This window comes from Anomaloglossus baeobatrachus, chromosome 4 (assembly GCF_048569485.1).
Source record: "Anomaloglossus baeobatrachus isolate aAnoBae1 chromosome 4, aAnoBae1.hap1, whole genome shotgun sequence".
Lineage (NCBI taxonomy): Eukaryota > Metazoa > Chordata > Amphibia > Anura > Aromobatidae > Anomaloglossus > Anomaloglossus baeobatrachus.
The window spans coordinates 188,791,256-188,808,476 of NC_134356.1; the positions used below are offsets into that span (position 1 = coordinate 188,791,256).

The 17,221-nt window shown below is 43.3% G+C and overlaps 1 protein-coding gene across 1 annotated transcript in view; it reads right to left on the reverse strand.

The window, feature by feature from the left end:
• Positions 1-17,221, reverse strand: part of SFXN1 (sideroflexin 1) — a 98,419-nt gene that overhangs the window by 46,713 nt on the left and 34,485 nt on the right. The window contains exons 2-3 of the mRNA XM_075344612.1: positions 15,502-15,675; positions 4,622-4,792 (exon numbers count right to left, since the gene is read on the reverse strand). Of these exons, the coding sequence (XP_075200727.1) occupies positions 4,622-4,792; positions 15,502-15,665 (335 nt within the window). The 5' untranslated portion in view covers positions 15,666-15,675. The remainder of the gene's footprint in view (positions 1-4,621; positions 4,793-15,501; positions 15,676-17,221) is intronic.

The following is a 17,221-nucleotide window of genomic DNA, read 5'->3' on the forward strand; positions in this document are numbered from 1 at the left end:
TTTCCTTCAGATGAGACAGGGATTTCTCCCAACTGTATTAACCCTTTATATAGCCGTTATCTCTATCATCGATGCTGTTAACCTCTTAAATGCTGCTGTAAATTGCTCACAGTAGCAATTAAGTGATCCTCGCCGGGAATGTCATAAGCCGATGGGCTGCCATGATGCCCAGGGACTGGCTGAATGCTCCCATTCCCGTCATCAGATCGCTAATACAAATCCAGCATACTGCAGTATTTCTGTATACAGTACAGGTGATCAGACAATTGCAGGTTCAAGTCTCATTAGGGCAACTAACGAGTAAAGTAAAGAACAAAAAGCAAATAAAAAAAATTGAATCACCCTCTTTACATTTTCCACAGTGAACAATAAAGAAATGTAAAAAAAAAAATAAAATATATTTCTACTATATATATATATATTAGTATTATTATTTATATAGAGATTTTATATATATACTAATATATATATATATATATATATATAAAAATAATAATAATAATAATAATAATAATAATAATAATAATAATAATAATAATAATACACATTTGTTATCAACATGTCTAGAAAAGTCTGATCCAAGTAGAAAATTAGGCCGAGCTGTAATAACAAGTAGAAATGTCAGAATTGCAAGATTTTGGTTGCTCCAAGTCCACAAAAAATGCGATAAGTAACAAAGCGTCGTATTTACCTCAAAATGATATCAATAAAAATGTCAGGTCATCATACAAAAAACAAGCCCTAATACAGCTCTATCGACTAAAAAATAAAAAAAATGTTATGAGTATTGGAAAATGGCGACTCAAGACAATTTTATTTATTTTTCAAATTTCTGAATTTTTCTTCACCCCTTAAATAACAAAAAAAAAACAAAAACCATAACACTACTAAAACAAAAAGTTGGGTAAAGTGGGCAATGTACTTACCAGGAAAATCATATTTCCAGATAATTTAGTGCCAAACTATCCTCAATAAAAAAAAAAAAAAAAAAAAAAAATTGTGGTATTTTTATTTTTGCAAATTCCCTTCATTTAGATGTTTTTTCCACAGTTGCCCCATGAAGCGGAAATATAGCTTTTCCGGTAGCCATTAAAGGCTCATGACATTGGTAGTAGGAGTCCACGAGAGTGGATCTCCATTACGGATCATGGAAGGATGTGGTCATCAGGAGACATCCCGCTAAGATGTCCATCTGGCCTATGGACAGATTCTGTTTCAGCAAAATGTACTCACGTAAAAATAGGAAAAAAAATGAATTCCTTAATTATATTACAGATATCCCATCACAAGGTTACACAGATGTAGCAGAAGGAAGATTATTATTAGATGCCTCTAATGCCCAGTGGCCACGCTGTGTAATTTTGACGCACATTTTCAGAAATCTGCATGTCCATTGTGAAGCCAGCAAAGTCTATGAGAATTCAGAAGTGATGTGCCCACGTTGAGTATTTTTCCCTTGTGTATTTGGCGCAGATTTGGAGCAAAAAAAAAAAAAATCTGCACGAAATACGCAAGGGAAAAATACTCAACGTGGGCACATCACTTCTGAATTCTCGTAGACTTTGCTGGCTTCACAATGGACATGCAGATTTCTGAAAATACGCGTCAAAATAAGTAGCGTGGGCACTGGGCCTGAAAGGGAACCTGTCACTTTGAACATGTGGCATTTTGGGGATGGCTGTCAAGTGGGCACTCCTACTCAGTGATTGGCAGCCATGTCTGTGTTTATGCTTATACAGGGAATATGAAAGAATAATCATGTTACTTGGTGTTTGTGAAGGAGGTTCTACAGATGGTTACACACTCCGAACAGCTTGTATCAAAACAAGCACCTACACTCCAGCAATTAAAACAATACCTCAAAATGTATCTGAAGAGTGCGGAGCTTATTTTGATGCATCTACAGTGGTAAGTCTGTTAATAACTGATTAAGACCATCTCAAAAGATCAAAGAACACTTGCGCACTACAATACTTTGATCTGCCCTCAGCAGGGTAGAGAAGTGTGCGTGTGCAATAGAGGACACTGCTTGGATGACGTAGGATACATCATCCACATGAAGGAAGGAGGACGGCGATAGCAAGGATAGAGGCACTGGGTAAAGACCCAAGAACCGGTGACACCCATCGGACTGGACCGCCCCGCAGGTGAGTAGGTGACAGGTTCCCTTTAAAGTGAATCTGTCCCCATTTTTTTGCCACCTAATCTGAGAGAAGCATAATGTAGGGACAGAGAACCTGATTCAAGCGGTGTGTCACTTACTGAGCTACTTAGTGTAGTTTTGGTAAAATCACTGATTAATCAGTAGTAGATTATCATTAGAGGACTACTTGGCGTGCTACCGGGTAGTCCAGCACATTCATGTGCTCTGTATAACTGCTAGATCTGCAGCAGAGAAAACAGTGATTTTATCAAAATTACAGCACACAGCTCAGTAAGTGACACATCGCTGGAAGCAGAGCCTCTGTCTCTACATTATGCTGCTCTCAGATGGGGAGCAAAAACCTGGTGACAGATTCCCTTTAACCTCTTTCTGACTGGGCGATTTTTTATTTTGTGCTCTTTTCTTCTTCCTCTTCTAAGAGTCATATATTTGTTATTTTTCCATTGATACAGCCATATCAGGGCTTCTATTTCTTTTTTGAATCATTCATTTTACCATATAAATGGTACCAGAAATGGGAAAAACGTCCAAGTGTGGCAAAATGAAAGGGGCATTCTTAAGGCACTTCTCCAGCGGGTTTTGTTTTTTAATTACGGTACACAGCTGGAGTTATGCTTTAAATCAAAGTCCCCTGCCCCCTGTATTACACTCACATTCGGCGGCTTCATCTTTTATCGCCGTCGCTCTGGTTAGTCTCAGATTTGTGACTTACCGGCAGGTCACAACTTTATACAAGTCTATGAGAGCCTTGTTTTGGCTCTCATAAGAGATGCATTGGGAGCTTGTGACGCAACTTCTGGCCATTAAGAGGTTACAGTCAAAAGATAGCGCCGTGTCGTTAACCCCTTCACGACTGGCCGATTTTTCGCTTTCAGGGTTTTTTTTTCACCATTCTTCCGAGACACGTAACTTTTTTATTTTTCAGTCAATATGGTCATGTGAGGGCTTGTTTTTTGCGGAACGAGCTGTACTTTTAAATGAAACCATAAGATTTACCATATAGTGTACTGGAAGACGGCAAAAAAATTCCAAATGCGGAAAAATTGCAAAAAAAGTGCGATAGCACTATTGTTTTTGAGATATTTTATTCACTGTGTTCACTATATGGTAAAACTGATGTATGGGTGTGATGCCTCAGGTCAGTGCGAGTTTGTAGACACCAAACATGTATAGGTTTACTTTTATCTAAGGAGTTAAACAAAATCCAGAAGTTTGTCCAACAAAAGTGGCGCTTGTTTTACGCCATATTCCGTGACCCGTAGCGTTCTTATTTTTTGGGATCTATGATTCAGTGGTGGCTTATTTTTTGCGTCTTAGGCTGACGTTTTTAACGGTACCATTTTTGCGCAGATGCTACATTTTGATCGCCTGTTATTGCATTTTGGGCAAAACTTGCTGCGACCAAAAAATGCAATTTTGGCGTTTGGAATTTTTTTTGGCGCTACGCTGTTTATTGATCAGATTAATTGATTTTACATCTTGATACATGGGGCATTTATGAATGCGGCGATATCAAATATATATATATATTTTTATTTTTTTAACCCTTTAATTTTCAATGGGGTTCAATGGGGGGTGATTTTAACTTTTAGGTTTTTTATTTATTTTTTTTTTTTTACTAGTCCCCCAAGGGACTATATGGATCAGCAATCTGATCACTCTGCCATATCTGCTGATCACAGCTACAGAGCTGTGAACACCAGATATACTAATTTCATGTCTCACCCAGCTCTCGGCCAGGTGAAACTGAAAGTGAGTCATGTGAGCTACAGGAGTCATCACCTCAAATCAAAAATCAAATCTTTATTTTTATATAGCGCTAACATATTCCATCTTTGGAGTGTGGGAGGAAACCGGAGTACCAGGAGGAAACCCACACAAAAACGGGGAGAACATACAAACTCCTTGCAGACAGTGTCCTTGATGGGATTTGAACCCAGGACCCCAGCGCTGCAAGACTGCAGTGCTAACCACTGAGCCACCGTGCCGCCACATGACCCTGTGCTACCATGACAACCACCGGAAGTCAAGTGATCATGTCACGTGACTTCCGGTATCGGCTGGTGAGTAAATGTTTACCGCCGATGCCATTATAATGGCGCTGTCACATATTGACAGTGCCATTTAAGGGGTTAAACGGCACGGGCAGATAACGAATCTGCTCGTGCCTAGCATGCGCTCATCTCAGCTGTAAAAATCAGCTGAGATGTGCGCCGATCACGGTAAGCTACCGGCAGCAGACAGCGAGCAGTAACACTATGACCGCAAGGACGTAATATTACTGCCTGTAATCATTAAGGGGTTAAAAAGTGGAGCCAGCAGACGGTGAGTATATGATGGGGGCTTACATTTAAAATGCCACTCCAGAAGTGAGGGAAAAAAAAGGGGAAAACACACCGAAGTGGTGCTTTAACTTTTATCCAAAGTGTTAGGTTTAGTTTTTCAGTATACGCTTACCTGTAAAACGTCATCATGCATCCTGTGATGGTCATATTCATGGGTACCTGAGCGGACATCCTTCCAATGAGAATCATCTTTTCACCAGTATCTGGGTGAAAGGCGGAGTCATACACGTACTTTGCTCTCCATAACTCATCTTCTGTGACTCCAGGCTGCACAATTCCATTTCTACAAATGCCAAAGAATGAAGAGGAACTTTGTGAGTTTATTACTGACACATCCCATTTTTGGTTTTCACAGTTATATGTGCAGGAGGGAATTTATTTACCACTATTGTGGCTCTTTATATGCAAAGTGGAGCTACCTTCATAAGCTTACTGACCTCATAGAACAGGGGTCCCCAACCTGTGGCTCGGAAGCCACATGTGGCTCGTGGGTCCAAGATGTGTGGCTCGCAGCTGTCCAGCTAGGTGCATTAGCACCAGGTCTTCCAAACAGCTATGAAGAGCAGGTCTCCAGATGGTGACATTAAGATGTCAATGGGGGTAAGGTAGGGACCCCTGGATTTTGGTATACTGCGCAATGTGGTGATTTCTATGGCTGTCATTACACCAGTAATGGGGGCTCTGGGTGTCACTAGTGTGAGGGGTGGGAGGTAAATGTGGCTCGCAATCATTCAGAGCTGGAGGTGGCTCGTGACCTTCCTTCAGATGTGAATGTGGCCCTCAAGGTCAGTAAAGGTTGGGGACCACTGTTTTAGAAGATCCCTTAGGCACGGACTAATATCTCAATTGGTTACAAGGAAAATGCTAGGAAATGCTGCACTATCAAACAATCTATTCCTAAAGTAGTGATTATACATTTACTTGTAGAAATATCGGAAACTAAAGGGTTTCCCAATATAGATAACACAAGCCGCTGAGCTGTGATGAGTTGTGATGTCACATTAGGTTGGCTGGCCAACATACAAGCATCGGACGCTGGCACACCAGACTCACTGCTCACGGCTCCCGTGAAGTGGCCAAAGATTACTTCCATGGAAGATGCACCAGGTCGAGTGAATATTCTCACCTCACTACTGTTAACATCTAGAAAATGGCTGCACATTTTAATAAGCAGAAAAGTGAAAAAGTACAAGCACAATCTGAAAATATCCATATAAGAAGATGGTAATAACTTTAGGAAAATCTAGAAGAAAATTTCAGAAAGTGGGAAAAATTAAGTACACCCTACAGCTTCCATAGCAATTCAAAAGGATAGTCAGATGCTGCTAATGAAATGCTCTTCATTACGAGTACCAAGACCCGGAGCATGGTAGTGCTCGCTCATCACTAGTTACGAGTACCAAGCACTCGAGCATGGTAGTGCTCGCTCATCACTAGTTACAAGTACCGAGCACCCGAGCATGGTAGTGCTCGCTCATCACTAGTTACAAGTACCGAGCACCCGAGCATGGTAGTGCTCGCTCATCACTAGTTACAAGTACCGAGCACCCGAGCATGGTAGTGCTCGCTCATCACTAGTTACGAGTACCAAGACCCGGAGCATGGTAGTGCTCACTCATCACTAGTTACGAGTACCAAGCACCCGAGCATGGTAGTGCTCGCTCATCACTAGTTACGAGTACAAAGCACTCGAGCATGGTAGTGCTCGCTCATCACTAGTTACAAGTACCGAGCACCCGAGCATGGTAGTGCTCGCTCATCACTAGTTACAAGTACCGAGCACCCGAGCATGGTAGTGCTCGCTCATCACTAGTTACGAGTACCAAGCACCCGAGCATGGTAGTGCTCGCTCATCACTAGTTACGAGTACCGAGCACCCGAGCATGGTAGTGCTCGCTCATCACTAGTTACAAGTACCGAGCACCCGAGCATGGTAGTGCTCGCTCATCACTAGTTACAAGTACCGAGCACCCGAGCATGGTAGTGCTCGCTCATCACTAGTTACGAGTACCAAGCACCCGAGCATGGTAGTGCTCGCTCATCACTAGTTACGAGTACCGAGCACCCGAGCATGGTAGTGCTCGCTCATCACTAGTTACAAGTACCGAGCACCCGAGCATGGTAGTGCTCGCTCATCACTAGTTACGAGTACCAAGCACCCTAGCATGGTAGTGCTCGCTCATCACTAGTTACAAGTACCGAGCACCCGAGCATGGTAGTGCTCGCTCATCACTAGTTACAAGTACCGAGCACCCTAGCATGGTAGTGCTCGCTCATCACTAGTTACAAGTATCGAGCACCCGAGCATGGTAGTGCTCGCTCATCACTAGTTACGAGTACCAAGCACCCGAGCATGGTAGTGCTCGCTCATCACTAGTTACTAGTACCGAGCACCCTAGCATGGTAGTGCTCGCTCATCACTAGTTACTAGTACAGAGCACCCAAGCATGGTAGTGCTCGCTCATCACTAGTTACTAGTACCGAGCACCCTAGCATGGTAGTGCTCGCTCATCACTAGTTACTAGTACAGAGCACCTGGGCATGGTAGTGCTCGCTCATCACTAGTTACGAGTACCGAGCACCCTAGCATGGTAGTGCTCGCTCATCACTTGATATGAGTATTAAGCACCCGAGCATGGTAGTGCTCGCTCATCACTAGTTACGAGTACCGAGCACCCTAGCATGGTAGTGCTCGCTCATCACTAGTTACGAGTACAGAGCACCCAAGCATGGTAGTGCTCGCTCATCACTAGTTACGAGTACCGAGCACCCGAGCATGGTAGTGCTCACTCTTTACTAGTTACGAGTACCAAGTACCCGAGCATGGTAGTGCTTGCTCATCACTACTTTTACTGCTTCTGGCTTCAAAAGCTGGGAAGTAACATGTTCATTCTTGGGATGGCTTTTTCTTTAGCGCAACTCTCTATTTACCTTCTAATTTGTAAAGAAAAATGCCAGGAGACATCTCTTCACTTTGGAAAACTACGCGGATATGCCAAGTTCTAAATGATGCTGTGTGCACGTACCCTTAGGCTTTGTGCGCACTGGAAAATGGAATTTTCTCAAGAAAATTCCGCAGGCATTGAAAGATTACCGCACCTGCGGTAAAAAAACGCGGCAAACCGCACCCGCATGCGGTTTGCTGCGGTTTTTCCGCGGTATTGCCGCGTGCGGGTTGGTACATGTGCTTTATTGCATTCAATGCAATAAAGCACATTGAAAAAAAAAAAAGTCATTTCATTCTGATATAGATAGATAGATAGATAGAGAAATAGACAGATAGAAGAATAGATAGAAAAATAGATAGAGTCCCTGTGAGCACACGCTGCATTTCCCACGGTCGGCAGTATGTTCACATTACCGGCCGTGGGAAATGTCCTGTGGTTACCTCTCTGCTGTCTCGCTGCGAGGCTGCATTCAGCGCCGTCAGTAGCGGCTGGATGCAAGCATCGGAGGACGTGGATTACGCCGGAGCGGTGTGTTTCGGGGGGTTAATAAAATGGTGAACCAGTAGCTTTTTTGTGTTTTATTTAAAAAAGGATTTTTCGGTGTGTGTTTTTTCACTTTACTTACGGGTTGATCATGTCAGCTGTCTCAGACGCTGCCATGATCAAGCCTGGACTTAGTGGCGGTGATCCGCTGCCATTAACTCCTTACATTACTTTGATTGCCACTGCATCACGGCAACAAGAAGAGTCGGGGACACTCCGGGACTGTCGCATAATGCATGCAACAGTCCCGGGGCAGCTGCGGCTGATATTCTCGGCTGCGGGAGGGGGGAGGGGAGCGGGGGACATTAACCCTGCCTCTCGCCCTCCCCAGCCTGAGAATACCGGGCCGCCGTTGTGTGCTTACCTCGGCTGGAAGGTAAAAATACGGCGGAGCCCACGTGTTTTTTTCCTATATGTCCGTTTGCTTTCTATATGTATTCTATATGTCTGTGTGTGAGTGTGATCTGTCTGTGTCTGTGATGTGTGTGTGTTTATTCTGCTCCGCTTCCTCTTCCTGGCATAAGGACATCACTTCCCTGCAAACCGCAGGCAAGCGATGTACATTACCGCAGGTAAACCGTGAAATACCGAAGGGAATAACGCAGGAAAACGCAATGAACCGCACAGAATTTGCTGCCTGCGTTATTCCCTGCGGGATTTCACGATTACATGGCAGTCAATGGAGTGAAATCCCGCAGCGACGTGCGGAAAAGAAGTGACATGCAACTGTTTTTGCTGCGGGAATCCCACAGCAAAACATGCAGCTGTCAAAATCTGCATAGTGCGCACAGCATTTTTTTTTTCCCATAGGTTTTGCTGGTGAATCACTGCAAAGATGTTGTGAACATTTTCTGCAGCTAAACATGCAGCAAAACCGGAGAAAATTAGCGGGAAAAAATGGTAAGTGCGCACAGGGCCTTACAGTTATTTCTGCTAAAGGTTATTCTACTACAAGCTAATGACTCATGGGGTGCACTTAATTTTTCACAAAGTACTCTTGCATTTTGGTCTAGTTTTCGTTAGATGTCATATATTGTTGATCTTCTGAGATTGTTATTTGCCTAATTTTAAAAAACTTTCTTTGGACCAGGTGCTACAGTTCTGGTAACTTTATATAAACACATGTGAGCATAGACATTGGCCTAAGGCCCCCTTCACACGTCAGTGATTCTGGGACGTTTGTGCTTTTTTTTTAAACGTACCAGAATCACTGACATACGCAGACCCATTCTAATGAATGGGTCTGCTCACACATCAGTGATTTGTCACTGCACGTGTCTCCGTGCAGCGTACCCGCGTTTGCGTGATTGCTGCACGGAGACATGTCCATTTTTTTCTGGCATCACTGATGTCCCATGGACCACGCAGTGGTGTGGTCCGTGAAACATGTGCCAGAAAAAAACGTGCATTTAAAATAATAAACATATTTACTCACCCGGCTCCAGCGGCGCTCTCTGCAGCCCGTGCAGCTTGCTGCTTCTAAGCCGGCTGATTACTGCCGTGCATATTCATTATGCACGACACAGCCGACCCGGAAGCAGCTGCTGCGGGGGTCAGCGCCGGCCGGATGCTGCACCGCGGGAGCGATCAGCACCATGGAGAGCGGGAGCGGGCACAGGTGAGTTAATCTCTAAGTGTAATCACGGGCCACGGAAAACGGAGCCCGGATTGCACTTAGACAACCCACGTGTGCCGTGATTTTCGGCACACGGAGGGACATGTGCGTGTTTTACACACCAGTGAAAAACGTCTGTGTTTTTCACTGACGTGTGAAACGGGCCTAAGTGATGTGTATCGACTCTGCACGCAATACATTTTTATTTTTTAGGAGAGGTGGTGTGTCAAACTTTCTGCTCAGGTGATATTTTTATCTCAGTTATCAGTTTTAATGCATTTTGATGAAAAGTTACCATTTGACACATAACTGAATGTAGCATGTATAAAGTACATGCCGAGTGTTTACTTTCTAAAATGTATGTATGAGAGTTTATTATGCTTTTTTTTTTATCTTGTAACTTAGGTTTAAAATCTGGATGTCGACATATTCACATAACGCTGAAATCAGCATGCACTCTAATATGTGTGCTGCCCTTAGGCAATATTAAAGGTTGCCTTTCAGAGCATTTCTACCCAGCACAAGAATAAAAGCACAAGGATTACCGTACATAACAGCCAATATCAGTAAATGACACCCAGACCACACCAGACTTCGCATTTTACTTATAAACTATGTAGCTGGCAGAGTGCTCATTCCAGGTAACAAAACAAACAAATGAAGATGTGACAAACATGTTTTCTTGATATATTTACACTGTGATAGCAAGGTTATCACTGGGAACCTAGTGCTGGAGAACCATTAACCATTATGGACACAACTTTATAGGTAGCACTCAGCACACCAGCGCTCAGCTACAGTGACGATATACCAAAATACAGCTACAAATACATAAATGGTTAACCTGGCTTAGCATTCTGCTGAAAAGGACATTAGGGAGGAACATTCTAAGAAAAGTACCGTATTTTCCAGCATATATAAAAAAAAAAAAGGACTCCCAACTTTTCCAGTTAAATGTCTCTATTGTTAAGTAATAATGTCCCCTGCTGTAATGTCCCCATTGTTTAGTAATGTCCCCTGCTGTAATGACCCATTGTATAGTAATGACCCCTGCTGTAATGTCCCCATTGTATAGTAATGTACCATGCTGTAATGTCCCCTGCTGTAATGTCCCCATTGTTTAGTAATGTCCCCTGCTGTAATGTCCCCATTGTATAGTAATGTACCATGCTATAATGTCCCCTGCTGTAATGTCCCCATTGTATAGTAATGTACCATGCTATAATGTCCCCTGTTACAATGTCCCCATTGTTTAGTAATGTCCCCTGCTATAATGTCCCCATTGTTTAGTAATGTCCCCTGCTGTAATGATCCATTGTATAGTAATGTCCCCTGCTGTAATGTCCCCATTGTATAGTAATGTACCATGCTATAATTAATGTCCCCTGGTGTAATGTCCCCATTGTTTAGTAATGTCCCCTGCTGTAATGACCCATTGTATAGTAATGTACCATGCTATAATGTCCCCTGGTGTAATGTCCCCATTGTATAGTAATGTACCATGCTATAATGTCCCCTGGTGTAATGTCCCCATTGTATAGTAATGTACCATGCTATAATGTCCCCTGGTGTAATGTCCCCATTGTTTAGTAATGTCCCCTGCTGTAATGACCCATTGTATAGTAATGACCCCTGCTGTAAATGTCCCCATTGTTTAGTAATGCCCTCCTGCTGGTTCCCTTCTTGTCCTCTATTACACTGTTGTGTACACACAGTAAAAGATATTCTCACCTGTCCTCCGTACTCGCGGTGCCTCCAGCTGTTTCTTGCAGTCTGCAGGCACACAGACCCCTCTGTGATAGTGTTCAATGTACGGAGCAGCCGTTGCAGGATGTTGTGATGGTTTTACTGCAGTTGAATGCTTTACGGCGCCACAAAGCATTCAACTGCAGTAAAGTTATGACGAAAATCCTGCAGCGGCCGCTATCACAGAGAGGTCTGTGTGCCTGCGGACTGCAAAAAACAGCTGGAGGCACTGCGAGTACGGAGGACAGGTGAGAATATATTTTATTGTGTGTACACAAATGCAGTAAAGCCATGGCGGCACTGTGCACTGCCGTATAAGACGACACCCGGCGTATAAGAAGACCCCCGACTTTTGAAAAGATTTTCAGGCTATACGCCGGAAAATATGGTACTGTTCTTCAGTCGCCCTCAATCAAACAGCATAGAAGAGCACACTCTGACATGCTGATTGCCTGACACATAGTAAATAACATGATCCCACTGAATCATGACTAGGGAGGTGTGACTTTTATTATGAATTATTAAAAAAAAACCTTTCGGCATGATTTTACCCAAATGTTTATATGGTCACATTGCTCTCTTAACTGTAATGTCATCAACAGCAGAATTTATACAATGAGTTGATCATTGACTGAAAACACACTGGTTTAATTTATATACAAATGAGGCTTAAAGGGGTTTTCCCATGAACAAACTTAATGTCAATCAATACATCTTGGAATAATAAGTTCCACAATTGGATGTGTTAAAAACAAAATGTTTCCCATCTCCTGGCCAGGGAAGGAAGAAAAGAGTATAAAAATAGGACAGCATGGGATAAGAGCTGATTCTTTCTTTGAGGTAAAACAGGAAGGGAAATGTTTTACCTCACAGAGAGTCAGCTATGATCAGGGGCTGGCTGGCACATTTCAAACTGGGAGCAATCTCAAGTTGGGGAGACCCATCTTTGGCATGCTAATCTCTGGCAGCTGCCTTAAAGCGGAAGTAACAGGCTTTAAAAAAAAAACAAAACAGTCTCATACATAGATATGGGAAAAGAATAGAGGTTGCTGCAAAGATATGGGAGCAGAACCAAAGTGCCTACATAGATACTGCAACAGCAGCAAGCTGACTACATACAGTGAGGAAAACAAGTATTTGATACACTCTTGATTTTGCAAATTTTCCCACCTACAAAGAATGGACAGGTCTATTTTTTATCGTAGATACACTTCAACTGTGACAGACAGAATAAAACAAAAAAAAACGAAAATCACGTTGTATAAGTTTTAAATAAATAATAATAATTTTATTGAATTAAATATTTGATCACCTACCAACCAGCAAGAATTCTGGCTTTCACAGACCTACAAAATCGGTAGCATATCAAATACTTATTTTGCTCACTAGATATAGGAACTGAACTAACTGACTACACAGACACAAGTATAGAACCAAGATCACTACATAGATATGGGAACTGAAATCAGCTTACTACAGAGATAAGGCAACAGAACCTAGATTACTACAGAGATGTGGGAGCAGAACCGAACTTACTACATAGATACGGAAACAAACTTGATACACATATATGGAAACAGAACTGAGCTTACTACAAAGATACAGGAACAGAACAGAGTTTACTACATCAATATGGGAACAGAATCGCGACAAGTCTACTGGATATATACAGCAACTGAACCAAACCTACATAGATACAGTAACAGCGCTAAGCTTACTGCATAGATATGGGAAAAGAACCAAGCTTACTGTATAAATTTGGTACAATAACTGAACTTACTATATCGATATGGGAAAAAAATCAAGTTTACAACATAAATACAGTACCATAACCCAGTTCACTACATATACAAAAATTACCTAGTGAGGTTCTTTTGAACACAATCTTTAAAAAAGAAATAAAAAAAAATACCTTTTGGAAACATTATTTTCAGATTCTGTGTGACATCACTACTCTATATGCAGTTTGCTTAACGACAATCACATGCCAACCTCTTTCCCTTCTGATACACCCATTGAAACAATGAGAGAAGCAGAAGAGAAAGTGCTTGTCTGTATAAAAATTGCATATGGAGCAATGATATGACCAGCGCCGAGTGTAAAAATAGACGCATCCTAACAGTATATTACACAATATTAGTGAAATTCTACAACTATTCTAGACACTTCTTTAAAGTTAAATAGCGTTTATCAGTGTGAAAAGTTATGTACAGCTGTAGGGCCAATCTGCAGGTAAATAGCGTTTATCAGTGTGAAAAGTTATGTACAGCTGTAGGGCCAATCTGCAGGTAAATAGCGTTTATCAGTGTGAAAAGTTATGTACAGCTGTAGGGCCAATCTGCAGGTAAATAGCGTTTATCAGTGTGAAAAGTTATGTACAGCTGTAGGGCCAATCTGCAGGTAAATAGCGTTTATCAGTGTGAAAAGTTATGTACAGCTGTAGGGCCAATCTGCAGGTAAATAGCGTTTAAAGCCTGGTTAGCCGGTTTACTTACTGGCAACGTGTTGGCTACAGGGAGAAAATTACATTTTATTCTCCCTACCACCAATTAATTCCAGCTATAGTGACAATTTAGGAGCGGTTCCAGTCAGTACTCACTACAAAGTGAACCAGCTGTAATAACATCCCAGCACTTTGTGACTAGTAATGACCGAGCACTACCATGCCCGGGTACTCAGGACTGGTAACAAGAAGTTTGATGCTTGGATGGGCTTGTCTCATTTCCAGAGCATAATGAAAGTCAATGGGGAACTCGAGAATGTTTTCACATTTTCTTGATTGGAGATCCTCTTCAGCGGGACGTAGGCAGTGCATTGCATGCTGCGCGATGTCAGTATGACAAATATGGCTGCGCACAGTGAACTGCATGCGGCCGTGTCTGCTGTGCTGTGATGCGGTGAGCTGGCACTGTGCCTTTACATGTGTCGGCTACATCACATAACAGCAGACATGGCCACGTGCAGTTCCCTGTGTGCAGCCATGTTTATTATACTAACATCACACAGCGGGCAGCCGGCGGGCCCTGTGCAGGCTTTCGTAATGGCCCATTGGGCATATGGCCCTCTGCCCCCACCCGACCCTGGCTGCAATCCTATGCGGTGATATCTGCATACTCTCTTGTGTGTCCTCCCCCTACCCAGGAGATGTGGTATGATCAGACCATGTTCCTGTACAGTCAGACACCTCAATTACACAGTACATAGCACGGGAACATAAGATTATCTCAGCACGGGAACATTTTTTAACACATCCAATTGTGAAACTTAATTTTATTCCAAGATCTTTGTTCATGGGTACAAGAACTTTAGAGAGGTTGTCCTCTACTTTTATACTGATGGCCTGTCCGACACCCAGCACCCCTGCTGATCAGTTGCTCTCGGTGACGGCAGCGGAAGTCGGCATTCGGAAATGCTCAGTTCCACAGCTGCCCTGTCAACTAATAGTGGTCGCGGCCAGGTTGTGCACATCTGCTTCCTATTCAAATCAATAGTAGGTGGATGTGCAGTACCCGGCTGCTGCCGCTATCAGTTGACGGGGCTACTCCGAAACTGAGCATTTCTGGCTGCTGCTACTGGCACAGAGTGCAACTGATTGGCAGGTTGGGGGTTGTCGGATCCTGGATGATCAAATGCTGATGACCTAGGCCATCATTGAAAAAGTAGTGGACAACCTCTATAAAAGTTTTATTTGCATGTGAATGAATATAGCTTTTTTTCCGGTCAGAGAGCAGCAGATGTCACCAGTAAGGCTATGGATCACATTGACTTTAAGAGAGCAACAGGACAATAAAAATGGTTTTGGGTGGGTAGACCGTATTGACCAATTTCCTTTCAGGGCTTGCTCACACGTCTATATCTCCCGTCACGATTCCCATTGCTGTAGCACAATCACGCTGGATGGAAATTGCTGACAAAAGCAATCTCAGCTTCCTATGTCTAATTCAATGCGTGATGGCCTCCCTTGGGTGCAGCATAGCTACCGGACCTGGGGAGAATCATGCAAGAGATCTAATACTTTCTCTGATGTGATAGACAGCTGTGACAGATAAAAGACCCATGTAAGGAGCGCACATTATATGCCTGAGCTGGGATAGCTGCCTGGTACATCCGCACGGCCATGCTTTACACTGCAGCCCATACCTGTAGTCATGGACAATCTGCCTGGCATGCTCCAGCTGATCATTTGACAGGAGGATATTTCTTGGGTCGGTTACTGTGAAGAAATGCTTTGCTCTTCCAATAAATGTGCTCTGGTCCCAGCGAGGTTCCTTGATGTTAATATTTAAGGATAATTCGCTTGACATTTTTTTGAAACTGTGGGGGGAATAAAAAAGAAAGATCAGTCATTTGCAATATCAGATCATGATAAACAAAGTGGTAATGTACAGTTCCACTACTAGTTCAAGGGTTAAGGGTTGTCCCCTCTTAGAAAATCCGCAAGCTAAAAACAAACTCTGCATTACTCACCATCCCCAGGTCCACCAGTGATTCTCTTACACTGCTCTGTGTCTGATATTGGCTACGGTGATGACATCCAGTCGACAGCCGATCACTAAGCTCAACAACTCTGAACAGGATGTTACATCTACGTGGTCAGAGCCGCTGAGTCCACTGATCGGCTGCCACGCTATTCACGTGACATCAGCGACCCAGCCAATACAGATACAGGGAGCAGCGGTGGATCTTGGACGGTGAGTAAAGCACGATTTATTTTTTGTTGGGACAATACCTTTAACAAACATAATCAAAGGGGTATAAAGCTACAAAATGTTAAAAGGGGTTATTTTATGTGGATAATCAAAAAAATCATAGTGGGTCTAGCTCCAGATCCCCCAGTGATCAGCAGGTATTACTTGGGGGTTTTGCTGTTGACCATTCATTAATGGCTGATATATTGGTTACAGGGGTTGTCCACTAGTAGGAAACTTCTTCTCAATTACTGAGTTTTCCCTTGTATAAAACACCAACACTTACCGGTATACTCACCTCTAGTGCCAGCGCCATTCCAGCAGTGTTGGCACTCGCTGTCCCTTGGCATACACAAACTTTTTATGTCACAAGAGCGCTACGTTCAATCACCGCCGGCTTCACTGTCTCCGCATTCGGACAAATCAGAAGTGAGTGGCCTGCCACAGCCCTGACTTTCTCTTTATGTTTAATTCATCCAAACGTAGGTAGAGTGAAGCCGGTGGTGATTGGGGGCAGGACTTTTGTGACATAACATCGTGTCGCCACAGGAAAGTGAGTGCCGACACTGCTGGAATCGTGTTGGCACTGGAGGTGAGTTTAAGTGTTATCTTATCCTAGTAATGGCCAAGCCCTTTAAAGGGAACCAAACATCAGGATTTTCGTCTATAAGGTAAAGCCAGTGCAGTACTGGCACTATCAGGCATAGTCTGTACATACCATTAGTGGGCAGCTCGGGTGTTTAGGCTTTGATATCCAAGTTTGTGAAGTTGTATGTAAGTTCAAAATTATGATCTAAATAAAACAGAATAAGGTTATGTGCGCACGTTGCGTAAATACATGCAGTTACGCTGCGCTTTGTAGCGCAGCGTAACTGCATGCGTCTTGCGTCCCCTGCACAGTCTATGGAGATTGTGCAGGGGTCGTGCGCACGTGGCGTCTTAGAGTGCAGCGCTTCGGCTGCTGCCCGAAGCGCTGCGTTCTAAGAAGTGACATGTCACTTCTTCCGTGCGCTTTGCCGGCAGCCCCTGCTCTGTCTATGGCAGGAGCTGCAGGTAGAGCGCATGGAATCGGCTTTTTTTTTTTTTCTCTACGGACATTTTCTGCAGCGATTTGAAGCGCACGTGTGCTCTTCAGATCGCTGCAGAAATTTCTGCAGAGACAGTACGCAACG